This window comes from Branchiostoma belcheri, unplaced genomic scaffold (genome assembly GCF_001625305.1).
Source record: "Branchiostoma belcheri isolate BF01 breed outbred unplaced genomic scaffold, Haploidv18h27 scaffold25, whole genome shotgun sequence".
In the NCBI taxonomy this organism is placed as follows: Eukaryota; Metazoa; Chordata; class Leptocardii; order Amphioxiformes; family Branchiostomatidae; genus Branchiostoma; species Branchiostoma belcheri.
Window position 1 is genome coordinate 2,345,758 of NW_017803854.1, and position 18,521 is coordinate 2,364,278.

Genomic DNA, 18,521 nt, shown 5'->3' on the forward strand with positions numbered 1-18,521 from the left:
TTAAATAGGTATTGCATTGTTTGGCAAGGTATTTTCCATTGACAATTTTTAATGGATCAGGTTGATCAGATGATATAATGTAAACAATTATATATGATTAGTAAAAGATGACTTTTGAAGTTCTCTTCGAGTATTATTTTAGGGTTGAATCAGGGTCAACGCGAAAAAAAATCATGATCCGGTGATCGACATCATGCCCCCCCGCACACTTCATGTATTCAGTGTTCTAAATACCCGTCTTCAGTCTGCAATTTGCAGATAGATTTTCAAGATTTCAGGATAAAAATTACACAATCTGCAATTTGAAGAATGAAAAAAAAACTATGGTCCTCACAACTTCATATTCCCTTTGTTTGACCCGCCCGGCGCCCAAATCCCGCTGCGATTCAAGCCGCGGTGGCTTCCCGAGCCATGCAAATAAACCTAGTCCTGACGCCACAGCCTCCGATTTCCACCGAGCCAGCCCCGAGCGCATGCCGACAGCGAGGGATGTGGCTCAGATTTCCGACGATTTCCTTATTTAGATCATTCGGAAGACTTCGGGTAGCAAACAAAATGGCCGCCATGCACATGATTTTATACTAGTAGCTTCGCTTCTCAACCGAAATGAGGAAGTTTAACCTCATTTGCAGACTTTAGCGGCCATGGAGTTGATTTGGGGAAGTGCTGAGACGCGATTTCGCTACGGCATATGGGATTTTGCCGCGGAGGGAGTTACGTACGCCGGCAAAAACTTGCTTCAGCGATCGGCTCCAGAAAATTTATCTTTATGCTGCCGCTCAAGTCTTCTAAGGTGGTTTAACGAAGTTTATATAAATAATAAAGCCACTTTGCGTAGATCGATCTCCGTTTTCTTGCGATGGTATCAAAATTCAAGTACAATATATTTTCAAAACGTTTGATATTTCTTTGTTCGTTGCCACATGTTGTTTATTTATCTTATTGTCATGTACAGTTACCAGCGTGAGTCTGAGTCGAGCCATTGTTCTTATGTGGCCGTTAGCACATGTTGTTTAAACAGACAGCAACATTGAAGAAAAGAACCGAGTTAACAGACATCGGCACGTTCCTTGAAGTCAGGTTTCCCGCCGTATTTAAAATAAGAAATGTGTGGGCCCGCGGCGTTTTGAAAAGACGCGACGCGCTTTGGAAAGACCCCGCGCCGTGGCTCATTCAAATTCGCTACATTTTTGCTAAGTTTAATGTCTTCACCCACGATTTTGACCGTCAATGTTGACGGTAAGGACTTAAATTTTACCGTCCGACAGGAAAAATACCGTCAATTGACGGTAAAACGGGCGCTGGCTAAAGCCCTGGTTGAATGTCACGAGGTTTGTAAACTTAGATGTTGGGGACAAAGCCATAGAAGAGATTTTGAATAAAATTATATATATATATATATATTAACGTTACTTATAATTTAAGTTAAAATGTACTTTTGTGTCTCATTTTTTTATTCTGTTAAAAAGACACTTAAAAGAGAGAAAACAGGTTATAAACTGTTATATACTTGATTTTTGTAATGTTTTAAACTTAAAGAGTTGAAATATAGAAGTGCATGTTCTCTCATTATATACAATGTTGATGAGAACTAGAACCATTTATATAACTTAGGTAAATTGAAATGCTAGGATGGGGAAAATGTTCGTAAAAACTGTAAGCCTGTAAGCGGCGAAAATGGTCAGCTTTTGCAGAAGCACTTGTTTACCAAAACGTAAATTGGAGATAGACCTTTTGGTAAAAAAAATGGGTTAGAGGGGGTGCTAGCACATTTTTTTACCAAAACGTAAATTGGAGATAGACCTTTTGGTAAAAAAAATGGGTTAGAGGGGGTGCTAGCACATTTTTTACCAAAACGTAAATTGTAGATAGACCTTTTGGTAAGGTAAAAAAATGGGTTAGAGGGGGTGCTAGCACATTTTTTTACCAGAACTCTATTACATATTGGCACTATGACCTAAAAAAATAACTACTGTACAAAAAAAAACATTTAACACAACTTTTTTGTCTTAACACGTTTTTCACCCACAAATAAAAATACGTACTAAATAAACGTACCAAATAAACAAGTCTGGATGCTAGGATTGTATTGAGGTGCCCCCCATTTATAAATCCTGAGTTTTAAGCCAATCTATTCATCATCGTCTTCATCGTCGCTCACGTCTGTTGATCCATTGAGCTAAAGAAACACGAATATCCCAAAATCTACCGGTGGAATCGCCGATTGCATGTATTCAGAAAACCACCGTCAAGGGCAAACGTGTCCTGAGCACACATACCTTTCCAAGTCAGTCCGAAGCTTGCACGATGAGTCCTCGTGTAGAACGTTGAACATGTCATCCTCTTCTAGTTTCCTCTTATACCCCACTTTAAACAGTGGATTCATCCACCTTTTAATGACAAAGTTTAATTCATATTATTAACAGCTATATACGGGGGTCTTATACGTTTTAATCAACAGCAGATATACATTTCTTAATATCTGTAATTTAAAACGGAAGCAATAATGAGGTCTATTGTTGTGGTAAAGCAAAGAACAGAAATAAACAAATACGGAAAAAAAGAATTAAATAAATATATGATAATACATAATCTGACAAATGAATATATGCAATAAAAAAAACAACAATGTAAGTAATCTTACTTGTATGAGCGAACAACGTGTTATACATAGCGCTGACGTAATGCTTTTGCTTACCAAAACAGTAGTGTTGACAAGGCGTTCGCCGTTTTCAATGGATTGGGCTTTTGCACTCTGACTTTGCTGTCCATGTCTGCGACTGTTGCTGTTCAACAAGAAAGCTTCACCGGAATGGAACGACGAAGCCCAACCGTGTGTCATCCAAGGCTGCTACAGGTCATTCTGATGACGGGGAAAAGATCAGGCCCAGGAAGTTGGGTCAAGAGGTTCCAGAAGCAGGCCTGGGGGCCAGCAGACCTTGAGTTGGCCACTATTGAAGTTCACAATCGTTATAATATTTTTTTTATTCCAACAACTATCACAAGACATGGTGACGGCGAACTGAAGTTTTTTTTTTACTTATTTGTAGTGATTGTAAGTTTATTTTAAGTGAGGAAAGTGTAAAGTGCCTTTCCCAAGGACACAAGATCAAGTTGTGTAAAGTACCTTTCCCAAGGACACAAGATCGGTGCGGCATGGCAGGCCGCATGGTTCGAACTCTCGTTCAAACTCTCGAGCGCTCTACCGTTTCGCCACACGACCCCACATTATAATGCATTTCAAGGAGGTATGAGATCTCCGAACTCTTGTCTGGTTTGTGTTTGGGGTCACACGTGGGACAGTGCGGTGCACCCACTATTGTAGACCGCACGGATCGTTAACTATTGTCAGCAGTTGCATTGCACTTGCCTTATTTTACATAGCTCGTATGTTACACAAGTCTTCCTCCATTTTACATGAAACGCCACAGAAGGTGCAACGTTTCCAGTGGTATAAACTATGTGATAGTACAGAAAGTAAGTAAGTAAGTAAAGGTATGACAATATACTGAGAAAATCACAAATTATTGTGTGACAGTATTCTGTTATTTTACTACTAACTGTAACATGTTATGGACCCACAGGAAGAATAGATACAAATGACACAGATGCCAAGCTAAATTTAGTGTGGATCCCAATATACAAGGTGAAAGTCAAACGGTTACAGTCTTACCACCGTAGGATCTGCTTAGCTTGGAGATTATTCTACCATTTTTAATACAGACTCACCGATCGAGTTTCGCAGGTACGCCTTGTTGATGGCTTCTGTCGAGTCCGGAAGGATGGTCATTAGCTGGTGACGACAGGCCAGACTTTGATTACAGTTGTGTTAGTAGATACCATACTTTGTACACTGTACAATTGTTGCGCAATAAAGTTATGTTATGTTATGTTGTGAGTCATTTTGTGAACATCCTGCTCAGGACTATGTCGATCTCTACAAGGACGTGACCTTCCACGTTATATATGCTGTCCCAGGTCTGTTGAAGGCAAACACTGCCTGTAATGCACTATATAGCCTGCGGCAACATTCTGTTTTCAACCACAACACATTAATGACAGGCTAGGCTATGTGACAGGACAATAGACCAATCCCAAAGCCCCTCACACCTCAGTCAAAACGTAGACTGAAATGCAAAATAAAAGCATAAAAGTGCAAATATCTGAAGGACATCCAGCCATTCTCTCACTCAGAAAATAGTCGAAACGCCAATTGCTACTAGTATTCTCTCATTGGTTCAATCGGATCAGCCTACTAGTGAGGGTTTTAAGCGTGATATACACATGCACACACACATTTTGGCACGTGCTGGTTACACATGCCCCAAAACGCCGAGATTGTTTCGCACATGCGGTAAACCACAACATTTAGGCGTAACACACCCTTTTTGTACAGTAAGTACAAGCTGTGTAAGACTGTGAGGTTTGAAACACTTACACCAGGATAGACCTCTAATCAGTATTTTAGATTAAATTTATGTGGTGGGATCTTTAACGGCCTTAAGTTAGGGTCAACCGATGGCTTTGCGTCCTGTCCGAAAGAACGTCCCTAGCTAAAGTTAGGTACTGATTTTCACCAGTGTCAAGTGAGGAAATTGGGGTGCCTTTTACAAGAGCACAACACTGGGGTCTGCTATGCCAGGGATTCGAACCCAGAACCCTGAGATTCTAGTCAATACAATATCCCTAGCCACCTTCGTACATGTATAGAGATTTAAACATCAGTTAGACGTGCACCAACCGCCACACTTACCACCCCAAGCCTGTCCAAGCCACATTCTTTCAATTGTGTCGAACATGATCCTAAAAACTTTTAATAACACAATCGTTACGAAAAAAACAGTCACAAAATCTTCAACAACACAAAACTGGTGCATCTGGCCATGTAAGGAAAGCCGACCTACAGGTGAACCGGAACATAAACAACGTTACCGTTCCCTTCAACACCAAACATGTAATTCATGTAACATGTACACAAAACTGTAATTCTTATCAAACAGACAACCTGGGGTTTATGATCCCACGATACTTACCCGTACGAGAAGACCAGTCCTTCCGTAGCTACATATAGAAGATGAACACCTTTAAAGCGTACAGGTGTGACCTGCGAGTCACCTGGAGGTTACAGGTAACCCGGGGACGTGGTTGGAAGATCGGATGACAATGGGATCATTACCTGGCCTCATGCTGGGCACGGACTGTTTTTGTTGGGGGGAAGATACGGCAATAATGCTGAAGGGGGAGAAGGAAAAATCGGATAGGGGAGACTATATTAAAGACTGAGGAAAATTATGACAAATTTGAAGGATATAACACAACTAGTATAAGTACAAAATGTATTTGGACTTGGAGTGGGCTGGTGTGGCAATTAAAATAGTTATAAGAATGTTAAATATGACAAAAAACGAAAACAGTGCAATCATATTTTTAATCAAACCGTCAGATGTCTCAAATATGTACAAAATATACCATCACATACATACACATGTCATCAGTGACAACACTACCACAATCTTTTGTCATGTAGCTTAACACACCCCCTCTGTCATAGTACAGTCCATAGATAGCCAATATACAAGTATTCACTTCTGGGTTATTCCTTTTTAAGTAAAGGGTAGGTGCAAAATTTTTGTAAGCTTACTGAATAGTGATGCTAGGAAATAGGAATGATATGTATCTTACACAATTCTTAGTTTTTCTTAGTTTACATACAATTTCAAAACGAACAAAACCATCTTATGTCTGTGCAAAGTTGCAAACTAATTATTTTCTTCAATCTATGGTTCAAATACGTTTTAAAATATGTCTGGCAATTCTATACATGTATCTGCACCAAACTGGGCACAAACAAATACAAACATGTTGTAAACAAGGTACTAAATCATGATGATAACCTTTGTATCATCATGTGTTGGAAACAGGAAAGTTGTCAAAAACAATCTGGACAAATGTCACAAATCGTCAATGATGTATTGTGCCCATCAACACTACATAACATGTAAAATCTCTATCATCATTATTGTAGTCTGGCTGCAAGATTTCTATTCATAATTTCACAGAACATAAGCAACATTAGCATCAACCAATGTGAGAACTTCTCACTATAGAACACATCAAATTCATTCTTGAATTCATTGTTTGTCAGTAACATGCTATAAACAACACTACAGCAAGAATCTCAATGTCAGTACAAAAGCCTTTCACCTTCACAATGAATTTGAGAGTAATTATTCTTACGTTTCCACAATCACAACTGTTACAGTTAATTTGCAATGATACAGAGGGTACATATAAAATGCACCAATGACATGTTATGCTTAGTTTAAAGTTGATGAGTAAAGCTGTTATGATAAAGATGACAAATTGAAAATGCCTGTCATATGACCAACATTTACTGTAGATGGCTTATGAATGAGATGCTAGAAGAACCACTACTGGCATGTTTGAGGCTTAGATTGGCCACTAGTAAGGCACTACAATGTTGAAGTTGTTAAAAGACAGTGGCCAGGTAATAACACAAATCTGGCAACTTGTATGAAAGTTACATCTATCACCAGACTTACCCTTTTGTCCGTGTACGAATTCAGCTACTGTAGACTTTGAAATATTCACTGTTTTTAAGTTGACAGTTTTTAGGCTGACTTCTCCCCACAGAATTATCACACCGATAAACATTCGTTTTACAGCTACATTTGGACTACAATCATTTAAACTGCAGACTGGAAGATACAACAAACTCTTGATTTTCACTGTGCTGTGAAAATTAACTGAAATGAACCTGCAGTATACTGCTCTCTCTGTTTAACACTGAATGAATAGTGGTCAACGCTGTGGACCACAAACTTATGAGAAGTGGACGGTGCACTGATAACATTGGGCCATTCCTAAACAGTTCACTGGTTATGATGAGTGCAACACAAAACAATAAAACCTCAGAGAGTGTTGCCTGACATGTATTTAGCAGCCCTTCCACTGGTTAGGCCCCTATATGCTGGTGTGCTTTGCTGAGGGGCAGTTATACTGGCTATACAGGTACAGATACAGATGCAGAAACTGATGTGTTATGCCGAGGGGCAGTTATTACTGGCTAATTAGATACACATGTCTCTTTAAAAACAACTCCAGGAAGAAAAGCCTTGTAGACAAAGCTAATATAATGGAGTAATAAAGTGTCCAAAGTATCCCAGACTAGGCAAACTAGTATGGTGTGAGTGGCATGGTGAGTTCACTGGCCAGACTGGACACACTAGTATTATGTGGGTGGCATGGTCAGTTCACTGGTCAGTCCTGTGGCCAAACTGGATGCACTAGTGGGACGTGGGTCGCAGCTTGACCTGCTGCAGTCTCTGTTTCCTCTTCTCCTCATCACTCTCCTGAAGTTCCTCCAAGTACTTCACAACAGGCTGTACAACAACAACAAACAAATAAACAACAAGCTGTACAACAACAAACAAAAAAACAATAGGCTGTACAACAACAACAAATAACAGGTTGGACAACAACAAACAACATGTTGCACCATAAAATAGCAAAGTTCCTTATTTACGACCACTTGTTTATCAAGAGCCAAAGTTTTGATGACCGTCTGTCATCTTCATCAGGGCAATTATCACTGGTTCACATGCACTGAAGCTATTATAGGTGTTCACTGGTCTATCCTAAATTAGTCAGACTCAGAGCTGCTGAATGTTAAGATATACGTCTTACCCGTCTGTCAAAAGTGTGAGCCATCTCCACTGCACGGCTTCCAAACTGTGAGGAAAAACATACAAGAGGTGTAAGATAATTTTAAATGACAGTTCAAGCAAGTACTGCTTCAGTATGAACTCAAGAGCTACATTGTACATGCCTTATTAGGTATGTGATATTGCATAGTATAAAGTAAAGCTAACCGACATCTACCAGCATATTGACGAAAACACACCTCATTCTTGACCTTGAAGTCTGCCCCTGACTCCACCAGTAGCTGCACCAGTTTCTTGTGACCATTCAGAGCTGCAATCTGTAATTCAAGAGAAATATATATTCCTGGAAGTTTGTAATGACAAAGGTTATTTTGCAGATTTCTGACATAATAATAACACAGTGGACATAAGCAGCAAGTGTATTGCACAAGAACTAACAAAGCCGTTAAGGTAAGATTCAGATAAGGTATTGTATGAAATATATGTAGTATCATCCTTTGTTTGAGAAGAGCTACATCTCGAGCACGTTGAAGATCGCACCGCACTTATCTAAAAGAGTAGGGGTCCTTTCCAGTGTGACTGTATGACTGGTATGTTCAAACCTTACAGTCCAGTCTTACCCAGCTTGTATGTTGCATCTACTATACAAAACTAGTGTGTCCTGCCAAAAGGCAGTTTACCCATTCTGTTAAACAAAAACAAAAAACACTCGCCCACCATGAGTGGTGTTTTTCCATCCTTGTCCTTCCTGTTGACGTCAGCTCCAGCCCGGATGAGGAGTTGTGCGATCTGAGGGTCTCCGTTCAGGGCTGCCACCCGGAACAGGGGAGTCCAGCCAGACTTGTAGTCCTTCACATCAACCTGAGCAAACATACAGCAACACAACATTCGTCGCACATACGGATACAAATATGACAAAGACTAAATAGCATTAAGCTGAACATAAGGAGTCTTAAGCATGGCATTTCAGAGTAATCGAAAAGCGCTCAAGTCTGTGAGGTCATGAGTCAGATCCCCAGCTGAGTCATACTAAAGACTGCTTTCTCTGCTTAGCACTCAGCAGTGGACTAACCCCCTTATGTAGTGATTTATTGCACAACTGTATGGCCCAAGGGCTATAGCAATGGAGATGGCTGCTGCCCTATGCACCATATATAGGTGTGGGAAGGAACTTTGGCTTTTGGTTTGGCTAAGGGTATTTTTTGTATATAATATGCTATTGTGTGCCCTCCCTGCGCTTATTTTGACTGAGGTGTTTAAAAGACAAATGTAAAACGGGACGGGGCTTACACAAGTTACAGTGTTTGATCTGTTCAATCCAAATTGGTCTATAGCTCCCAAATATGAATACATGTAGTTCACAGAGGCTAGTCAATGCCTCACAGGTGCCAGGTGTCTTCACTTTTAAAAGCTGACTTAGATGACAATTGACTCTGACTGTGAAGGGCTGCAGGCTGCTGTTGTTGATGGTATCGGAATAAAGAGAAGAGAAAAGAATTTTCTGTACCTCTGCTCCGTCCTGTATCATCCACTCCACGACCTGTCCGTGGCCGCCGTCACACGCCCAGTGCATGGCCGTGCAGCCGCCCAGGTCACGCGTCTCCCAGTCACAGCCGTAACCCCGCAGCTGCTTCACAATCTCCAGGTGGCCGGCGAAGCACGCCAGCATCAAGCTGCATGGGGCAGAAATAAACTCTCTTAGCTTTGTGTGCATACATACAATGTAGTCCGCTGAACCAAGAGGTTGGGCTGTTGTTGCTCACCCGACATGCATGCTACTAGAAGGGGGTGCAGACCTTAGGACAGGACATTAAGCTGTGGACCACTGTTCATTGTGCTTGTCAAAAAGAGCTAGTGGAATTTCCCAAGTACAATGAACCTGTAAATGTTGTACATAGCGTCTGTCTTCTCTGTCACGAGCAGTGGGAGATTAGCTCTTGAGTGAGCTAAAACTGGATTGAGATAAACCTTTCTTTTCCTTTGGAGCTAGCATAATTGTTAGGCAGCACCAATGTAACCTCTTGATTCAAGCCTTACAGTCTGGTCTCGGGGTTGACATCTTGAAAAGGTGATAGTCACCTGTTAGGTCAATCCTTCCACAATGTGTGGTAAATCTTAACAAAGATAGAACTTTTGTTCCCAATCTTACCAGTTCTTCCCACTGCTGTTCTTCTCCTGCACGCTGGCCCCACATTTCATCAGAACATCGATGATGCTGTACAGAACAACAAAACAAACCCAGCGTAAGTCCCGGCCATCTTCTGGAGTTTCCTCATGCAGAAGTAATCAATGAGAAACCTGATACACCTTCATTAATGATTAACAAGTTACCAGAACAAAGGTACATCCCTCGTGCCAGAAACCCTTTTGCCTCTAAATGTCATAATGTAATCATCAAAAGAGTTACTCAGGTCTTTCAAATTCAATTGCTGGAAGTACAATACCACAAATTCTTAAGTGAGATGTTTAGTCTTTAACGTACAGAAGAAAAGAAACTGGATTATCTCGAGTTAGTAAGAGGAGAAGGAGGAAAAATAAAAATGTAGTCTGCAAGGAAGGGTGAACACAAACAACTTTAAATGTCCGACACAGGCAAAGCATGTACAAGATTTGTTAGGTTAAACATTGCCTGCTCATCAGCATTCATAATTGCCACCTATGAAATATAAAAGAAATACACATGTAATGGTATGGTTTCTGAACAGTTTTTAGCATGATCCATACTTCCTAAACTCTGAGTGGTGCAGGTGATTTTCAATGTTTGTAACCTGCAGCAGTACAGGTTTTAGAAAAAAAGGATTTTAAGTCTAAAAAAGGTATACAAAAGGAAATACAAAAATTTGTAATATCAAATGTTTCTGATCAGTTGTAAGTATGATAAATACATATACTTCCTAAATTCTGAGCGGTGCAGGTAATACTTGTCTGGACTGCAGGTAAATGACAATGTTACCTGCACCAGTGCAGGTCTGAAAAAAAAATGTATTCAAAGCCAGTGTGTGTGTTTTACAACTAAATCCTGAAAGCCTTACCCACTGAATCCCCTCTGTGATGCGCTCATCAGAGCAGTCAGACCGTACTTGTCAGGAACGTCCACCCCGACATCCCTGTGTGGAACAAGAAATAAAGTCAGAACTATTCAAACAAACAACCCCCAACAGTAAACCTTGTACAGACTAGCTACTGGGAAATCTACGGTAGGTGGGATACAAAATATATGTATAGCGAGGCTGCATTTTTTTTAAGGATGGGAGGAGTGGGGAAATGCCGATGGCCATGGATTGGGAATTTAGCACCAGACAAGCTGAAGATTTGGGAAGGACTGAGGGAGAGAGAAATGATTTCCGATTATGGATTAGTCATGGATGGAAACCTCTGTCAGGAAAGAATGCTTACAGAGATTGTTGCATGTTATTAAGCAAAGGACAAGAATGGACAGTGGTTCAGCAGGGGTTCTGAAGGGGGCCAAGCATGGACCCTTGAGGTACACAGCCACTGGACTGGGAAAGATCACCAAGGAAAACCATGATGGTAATAGACCAGGAAGAGATGAGGTTGTCAAGGACTTACGGTACACAGCCAGTGTTGGGATTTAAGCTGATCGCAAGGGGCAAACCATGGTAAGAGACAAGGATACATGCAGAGGTTATTGGATGACAAAGGAAAAGCATGGGGTTCAGCATGGAACCTTGCAGTACACAGCCAAAATTGGGACAAAGGCAAACAATGGTAAGAAACCAGGAATACACGAGGCTGTTGGATGTTACATGTAAGCAAACAGGGCATGGATTGGATTCATCAGGGGTCCAAGCACAAAGCGTTGTGGTACACAGCCAAGATTGGGACTGAAGAATCACCAACGCAAACAAACCATGGTAAGAAACCAGCAATACATGAGGCTGTTGCCATGTTAAGCAGGGTATGGATGGGGTTATGAGCGGGTTGTATCCTATCCAGAACCATGCCAATCTAGTTCTATGCCTAAGGAGGTTCAGCTTAAGAGCAGGCACAGTTCTGGATAGTCTCTATGTATCCAAGAACATAGATTTGCACCAGGATATGCATTCTGGATATACATGGACTATCCAAAATTGTGTCTGAGCATGGTTCTGGATAAAGCACGGTTCTGGATACAGCAGGGGGCCAAGCAAGGAGCCTTGCGGTACACAGCCAAGAGGGTAGCACTGGTTACCTCCGAAACCTGCACCACTTGGTCTCCCCATCCTCACTAGGAGAAATGTGTTCTGTGGTCTCTCTGCCAAGGGGGGGGTCAACAACATTTAGCCGTTAATTCCTGACTCTACAGTTTAAAGCAATTGTCACTGGCTTTTGATCATTATTGAAACTACATGTACTGGCAACTGAGGTGTAATCCATGATAGTTTCCACTCTCTGAAACAATTGCAAGATGAAAATTGCCAAGGCATGATCTACTAGACAAATTTGAAAACTATAGACGGGCTGTCATCTTAAATACATGTATGCAGATACAGCCTTATACAAGACAAAGTGCTGTGCACAGTACATTATGGGTTCTGCGCAATTGCAGTACATTCTGCTGACATGTTAACGTTACCCCTATCCACAATACAATGATTCAATACAACTTCCTTTTACTTAATTTGAAGTGAGGATAAAAAGTATTGACTTCACACAGTAAAATTAATGATGATTTGAAAAGTTTTCCATGAAAAAGCTTGCCAGTCACCTACCCAGCCTCCAGAATCTGAATGACAGCTTGCACATCATTGTTGTTTACAGCCTTGTGCAGATGCTCCGATGTGAGAGGTTCTCCTGTAAATAACAACAAAACTGCCTGTAACTCACTGTAAGCAAACAAATAAACAGCAGCTTTAACCACGACTGCTGTCAACACCACCCAAATAATGTATGTTGTACCTTGGTGAAAACTAAGTTACAAGTACAAGACTTAGTACAACGAAGTACATGTAGTATTCCCACTTGTGTATAGGTAAAGGTCCCATAGCCTTTTTGAGGCAATGTGTTGTTAATCAATTCACTGTGTCTAGGACACGGTATTGGAAGACGGAGACTCTAGATCTTCAGCTTTTGACCTCCCCAACTGAAGTCATGTACCCATTTGTCACCTGGGTGGAGTGAGCACAGTTGTGTAAACTGTGCTCTATCTGAAAGATACAGAGTCTAGCCAAGAATGCAAGGAATCAACCCGGTGACTTCTCTATCCCATATCTGCTCTCCTTAGCCACAAAGTGTGTCCTACATGATGCGACCAAACGAAGCAAAATTACTATTTCTGCACCTTCTTCAAGTTCTTGTTCACAAACCTGGTTTCAGGATGGCGTCATCATCGTCACTGTCAACATCGAAATATTGAGGATCCATCACAAAAGACACGTGTCTCCTCACAAGTGGTCTTGTCACAGATTTAGCCTCCCTTTTTTCTCTGTAATCTTTATCTACATCGATAAACTCCTCGCTAGACGAATCCCCGTCTTCACAAAACATGACCGTATGCTTTCCCTGGGAGGCCATACTGGTGATTATGATATGATGGTGAGTAAGACTTGCTGGATATTGTTTGAAATGACTGTGACCTTTGCGTCCATGGTAACACTAATCCCCAGAAGACCTGGGGTTATCCCGTAGCTAATTAATCTCAAGCTTCCAAGGGGAACGTCATCATGACATTAGAATGACTGAGACATATGAAAGCTGTCTTAAAATAACATCTGGTTTATCTTAAATTTTCCTTCAGAAATTTTTAAATGTAATTGCAGATATTGAGATATTTTAAGCCTGTATTGCAGAGCATACCATGCATTCTATCATCTGACGAAGGAAACAGCAACATAAGGTATCAAAGGTATGCAGCATCAGAAAAAGTCATGCTAGAGGATTTATGGAATAATTGCATAAGTAACCGTTACTGTTATTTGAATGAAAATATTATAAACCTTACAGGGCTCAAAATACTGGGTGCAGATGCAGGTTAATGCAGGTATAATTGGAGCTGTGCAGGTATTGCTCCAGTTTTACCAATTGCACTAACCTGCATATACACGTGGTAACAGGTACTTCTAGCCCAGAAGACATTTGTTGATAGCTTGGGTGCCATCCCATTTGCATGCAGGGGCTCTCTAAAAATAGTCTGGAAATGGTTATATCATTTTGGTTTGGTTATGATGTCATGTAATGAGTGAGTATGGGAGCCCCGGGATACAAACAGGATGGCACCCAGGCTAATTTCTTGAGCCATTCAGAATGTATATATAACACTGTTACTTACGTGTAGTGGACACTGTGATCGCCGGACTGAAGCCGCTGGCCTCTTCATCATTGACAGCCCGGAGTCTGTACCTGTACTGGGTCAGCGGGTCCAGACCTTCTATTGTGTACGTCTTCGCATAGCCTCTGTTCATCACACAGAACAAAAAACAGATACTTCAGTTTTTGGCAAAAGCATCTCACAAATGACAGGGTTGCTATACACTACTACGTATTGAAATAAAGAAACCGGTAATTTTTGTGTGTGTGCACTAGAGGCCAATAAGTACCGGTATATACGGAAGCAATCCATCATGATCAGTGGAGTTCCAAATTTCATCTGCAATACTTTAATTTGATTGAAGAGCCCTTAATACTTTGAAGTATGGGCTTGAGATTTTTCTTCTTAGGCCCGATTTAGACTAGAAACGCTTAAGGGGTTTTGGCCAGGGAAACGTTTCGGAACGGTTAACCGTTCCCGGTCTAAAGAGGAAAAAACGGTTTGTTTTGGGTTTTTGCGGACCGTTTCCGAAAACCACCTCCATCGTGGTTTTCGACCGTTTCAGAACCCTTCAGCGGGGGGTCCGAAACGCTTTTTGCTAGGTCTAAAGTCAAAGGGTTTCTTGAAACTATAAACCAGGTCACGTGTCATATGCTAATCACATGCTAATAAGCCCGCGCGCGTCCATTTTCTGCTAGATTCGCGCCATATTCGATTGTGTCCATTTTATATCATGTATTTCTCGAATTTTCGTCATCCTTTATGTCTGGGGGGATGGCAGAAGGCCAGGGGAGGGTCTGGACCCAAGAATAGACCCGCTGCTTGATCAGCTCGTGGGCCGATCAAACTATACAATCCCGCTTGGAGACCTCGCGTAATAGGGAGGGCATACAGATGCTTGTGGACGGGCTGGCGGCTGAGGGGTATTTACGCACCCCAAATCAGGTTCGGGCGAAGTTCAAGGCCCTGAAACAAAAGTATCATAAGGCCAATGAGGCAAACCGTAGAAGCGGTTTGGGGAGGTCATCATAGGTCACTGTGGGTCAGAAACATCCTGCGCCACGAGCGGCCCGAAACGCTTCCGCCTCTGTGTCTAAAGACGAACCGTTTTCTGTGGCGAAACGTTTCGTACCGTTTCGAAACGGTATACCGTTTCCAGTCTAAATCGGGCCTTAGATATCACCTAGAAGACGACACCCCAAGCTACAGTAAAGAATGTACAATGAGGAACACCTGGTTTCGTTATCAAATGTCTCCCAGACAACCCATATGGAACTGTGGCATTTTACGACATACATAAGATAAAGAGTACATTCACCAGTGTTCGAAATACCTGTCTGCAGTCTGCAATCTGCAGATAGATTTTCAAGATTGCAGAAGAAAAATTTATACAATCTGCAATTTTGAAGCAGGAAAAATTGGCACTTGGCATTTGGTGCTCTTGGCCCCAAGGACAGACAACACTTAAGCTCCTGTTCTGAAACAACAGGAGCTTCTTCACTAATTTACATCAACCTTGTCTTGACTTGTCTATCTTTTGTTTCCTTTTGGACTTCCAAAAATTTGTCTTCACTAATTTGCATATCAATCAATAGTTCATGCTTATAAACTTGCAAGATTGTAGTATGGAGGCTAGTGTATTGCAGAAAGTATTTCCAAATTGCAGAACAAAATTTTGACTCTTCTGCAATATTGCAGAGCACTGAAAAAGAGTATTTCGACCACTGTTCACTCAGCAGCTTTTAACTGTGGCTTGACCACAAGCATAATAGAGGCCTCTTTAAGTGTAAAATAACCAAGATACAGCTGACGACAGCAAACCTTTTAGGACCTCTTATATAAATGTACATGTACGACACTGGGACAACACTTCTTTGATGCTAAGTACATTCACACAAATGTAGGTTAACCCATATGCAGGGCTCGAAATACTTTTTTCAGCCAGGTGGCGCATGTTGCCACCTGAGTCAAAAGCCAGGTGGCGCCATCAGTATTCAAGTGGCAACACTTCCAAGTTATCATTTTCTTCAAATCTGCTACTTATATCTATTACGTTTTCTTCTAGTTAACTACTTAAGTTTTATGTTATAAAATAAATGTAAAGAACACAAAAGCTCTCAAACAACAATGTTTTAATAAAGAATGCCACCTTTACATCACTTCATCACAGGGCTGCCGCCGTGGGAATGCCACGCCTCTACATGGCAGCACACTTATGCGGGTGGTATTACGTGCGCCATGTTCTTCGTTTGCGCAAGGATAATGTTACTCTCATCTGCCAAATAAACATACCCCCCGGAATAAACATACCCCCCTGACAAATCTTCAAAATCTAATAAAAAATGGTATTAGTTCCCTTGATTTAAAAAAAAATTGGGCATAGGTTCCCCGGATGACCCCTAACCGGGGGCCAACGGTGCTTCCACAAGTTCAACAAGTGAACTTGGAGCAAATATTCCCAAAGGTGTTACTGACATTGATATATTAAAAACTAAACCAAATCCTATTTCCCAAACAAATCACATATTGACACAGCTGAACAAATAAAAATGTGATCATGTTTATAAACTCCACTCAAAAACAATTTTTGAGAGACACTCGGGTCACGGTACTAAGCGTGATAATCTCTAATATCTCATCTGATTCTCCCAATATGTAAAGGGTCTTTACAATGACAGCATCCAACCGCACATACATAGAAACAACAATATTACACAAGAAACCAATTAATTCGGGAAATTTCTCAGTTATGTTTGAAAATTAACCTTACTAAAATATAACTGAGTTTTTATTTCAGTTGTAGCCGAAAAAATATTTTTCATGCGTTTAAAGTATCGTTTTAGCACTGTAATATGTACTTATTACATGTATCTATACATTTGGATGCTATCTTGACCTTTGACCATTGTTATTGTGAAAACAGGTCGGCCATGTTGTCTTTCTCGCCGTGAATTTTCGAGCCGTTTTTTCGAGCAAATTTCAACCGTTTTAAACATTTTACGGCCTCAAAAACTCATATAACGAGGAAAACAAGTTGTAGTTGTTATTTTCATGCGTAACATTTCTTCTGGGGATGGATTATTTTTCCGCCGAGCTGCCGAAAACTTAGCGTCGCATGCGGTCGGTCGGGCGGCCGGCAGGATTTTGTATCGGCGCGCTTTGCATGTAAACAAGGACAGTCGGAGTTGTTTACATGAAAATTTTGTTGTGAAACGCCAGCGAGGTGTCTGATTTTCTACCAATGAGAACGTTTTCTTTGTGGCGTCATGGCGAGATCGACAATTCATCGTCAATTCACAAGATTGTGCCGACAATGGGGCCCGATCCATGCGATTAGCGGCTCGATCCACGCAAATTATAGGTGGCGCATCGCGCCACCTGAGTTTAGGAATAAGTGGCGCCAAGCAAAATCAGGTGGCGCCGCGCCAGTGCGCCACCGGGTATTTCGAGCCCTGCCATATGGATCTGTGGCATTTTGTGACATATACATGTAAGTACATTCAAGCATCAGCTTTTACTGTGGCTTGACCACATACGTAATGAAGGCCTCCATAAGTATAAAACAACCCGATACAGCTGACGACAGCAAAACAAACCTCTCAGAGCTGCCATATTATAAGTCTTAATGGATGTCCCCTGGACAGTGGGACAACACTTGTGTGATGTGAAGTACATCCACACACATGTAGGGTAACGTGTTGTTACATGATGAATAGCACTCAACACTGCAGGGACAGGTTTATATGGGGGATGGGACAGGTCGCAATTTAATGGCATGAACACAATTCAATTTCCTGGTTCCTCATAGTGCTTGCTTTTTGGTAACAGTGCCTTTCCCAAGGACACATGAGGGAGAAGGGATTCGAACCCAGAACCTTCAGGTTCTAATCTAACTTCTAAGACAACAACCCTAACCACAAAACCACCTTTAATTGAAAGTTCAACATTCTTCGTGGCTCCCTTGGTAGCACTTGGGGTTAACACAGAAGGTCAGTTTTTTTTTCTTGGCAACTTCACTGGTTTCCTGCAAAAATCTAAAAACCAACAAATCAAATTGGCGTGGCCTAATGGGTGACTGTTTACATTCTAGAGTTCTTCTTCTTTGTGGCATGGTGTGTTAGGCCAAAGGAACAGAACCCAGCTCAGGAAAAATGCCAGCTTCTCAACAATGGCCCTGCACATGTTTTAAGGGAGCTTTTAGCACTTTGCAAAATACATTAACGGGCATATATAGTTACAACATTGTTGGGATGTATGCCTATAGAGGATGCACGGAAACCGTTTGACGTCTTTGCTTGCTCAGGTACAATTTAACGTTAACAGCCATCAGCATTAAGTGCCCAGATGTGACACCTGTGTTTAAAAGATCAAAGGAGACAGTGGTAAACTTGCAACAGGATCAAAAGGTAAGGCCTAACAAAATAAATGTTGTGTTTCCTATTACAGTCCAGAAAAAATTAGGGTCGGTAGGTAGGGATTCACTTTTTTTTTTAGTCAAAGCCGGGACAATGAACGTATGATCTGTTTGTACTACACAGACAGGGATCTCCCCAGAAATTCGGCGGGGGGGAGGTCTGGAGGGGGGGGGG

At 41.4% G+C, this 18,521-nt stretch overlaps 2 protein-coding genes across 2 annotated transcripts in view; both read right to left on the minus strand.

Annotated features, from left to right (window-relative positions):
• Positions 1 to 2,978, minus strand: part of LOC109471407 (multidrug resistance-associated protein 4-like) — a 17,529-nt gene extending 14,551 nt beyond the window's left edge. The window contains exons 1-2 of the mRNA XM_019770693.1: positions 2,699 to 2,978; positions 2,280 to 2,390 (exon numbers count right to left, since the gene is read on the minus strand). Of these exons, the coding sequence (XP_019626252.1) occupies positions 2,280 to 2,390; positions 2,699 to 2,772 (185 nt within the window). The 5' untranslated portion in view covers positions 2,773 to 2,978. The remainder of the gene's footprint in view (positions 1 to 2,279; positions 2,391 to 2,698) is intronic.
• Positions 2,979 to 6,373: 3,395 nt separating this feature from the next.
• LOC109471408 (fibronectin type 3 and ankyrin repeat domains protein 1-like) overlaps positions 6,374 to 18,521 on the minus strand; it is a 21,229-nt gene continuing 9,081 nt past the window's right edge. The window contains exons 3-12 of the mRNA XM_019770694.1: positions 13,954 to 14,078; positions 12,398 to 12,479; positions 11,878 to 11,940; positions 10,718 to 10,792; positions 9,835 to 9,900; positions 9,193 to 9,358; positions 8,403 to 8,546; positions 7,925 to 8,002; positions 7,708 to 7,752; positions 6,374 to 7,403 (exon numbers count right to left, since the gene is read on the minus strand). Coding sequence (XP_019626253.1) covers positions 7,308 to 7,403; positions 7,708 to 7,752; positions 7,925 to 8,002; positions 8,403 to 8,546; positions 9,193 to 9,358; positions 9,835 to 9,900; positions 10,718 to 10,792; positions 11,878 to 11,940; positions 12,398 to 12,479; positions 13,954 to 14,078 — 940 coding nt within the window. The 3' untranslated portion in view covers positions 6,374 to 7,307. The remainder of the gene's footprint in view (positions 7,404 to 7,707; positions 7,753 to 7,924; positions 8,003 to 8,402; positions 8,547 to 9,192; positions 9,359 to 9,834; positions 9,901 to 10,717; positions 10,793 to 11,877; positions 11,941 to 12,397; positions 12,480 to 13,953; positions 14,079 to 18,521) is intronic.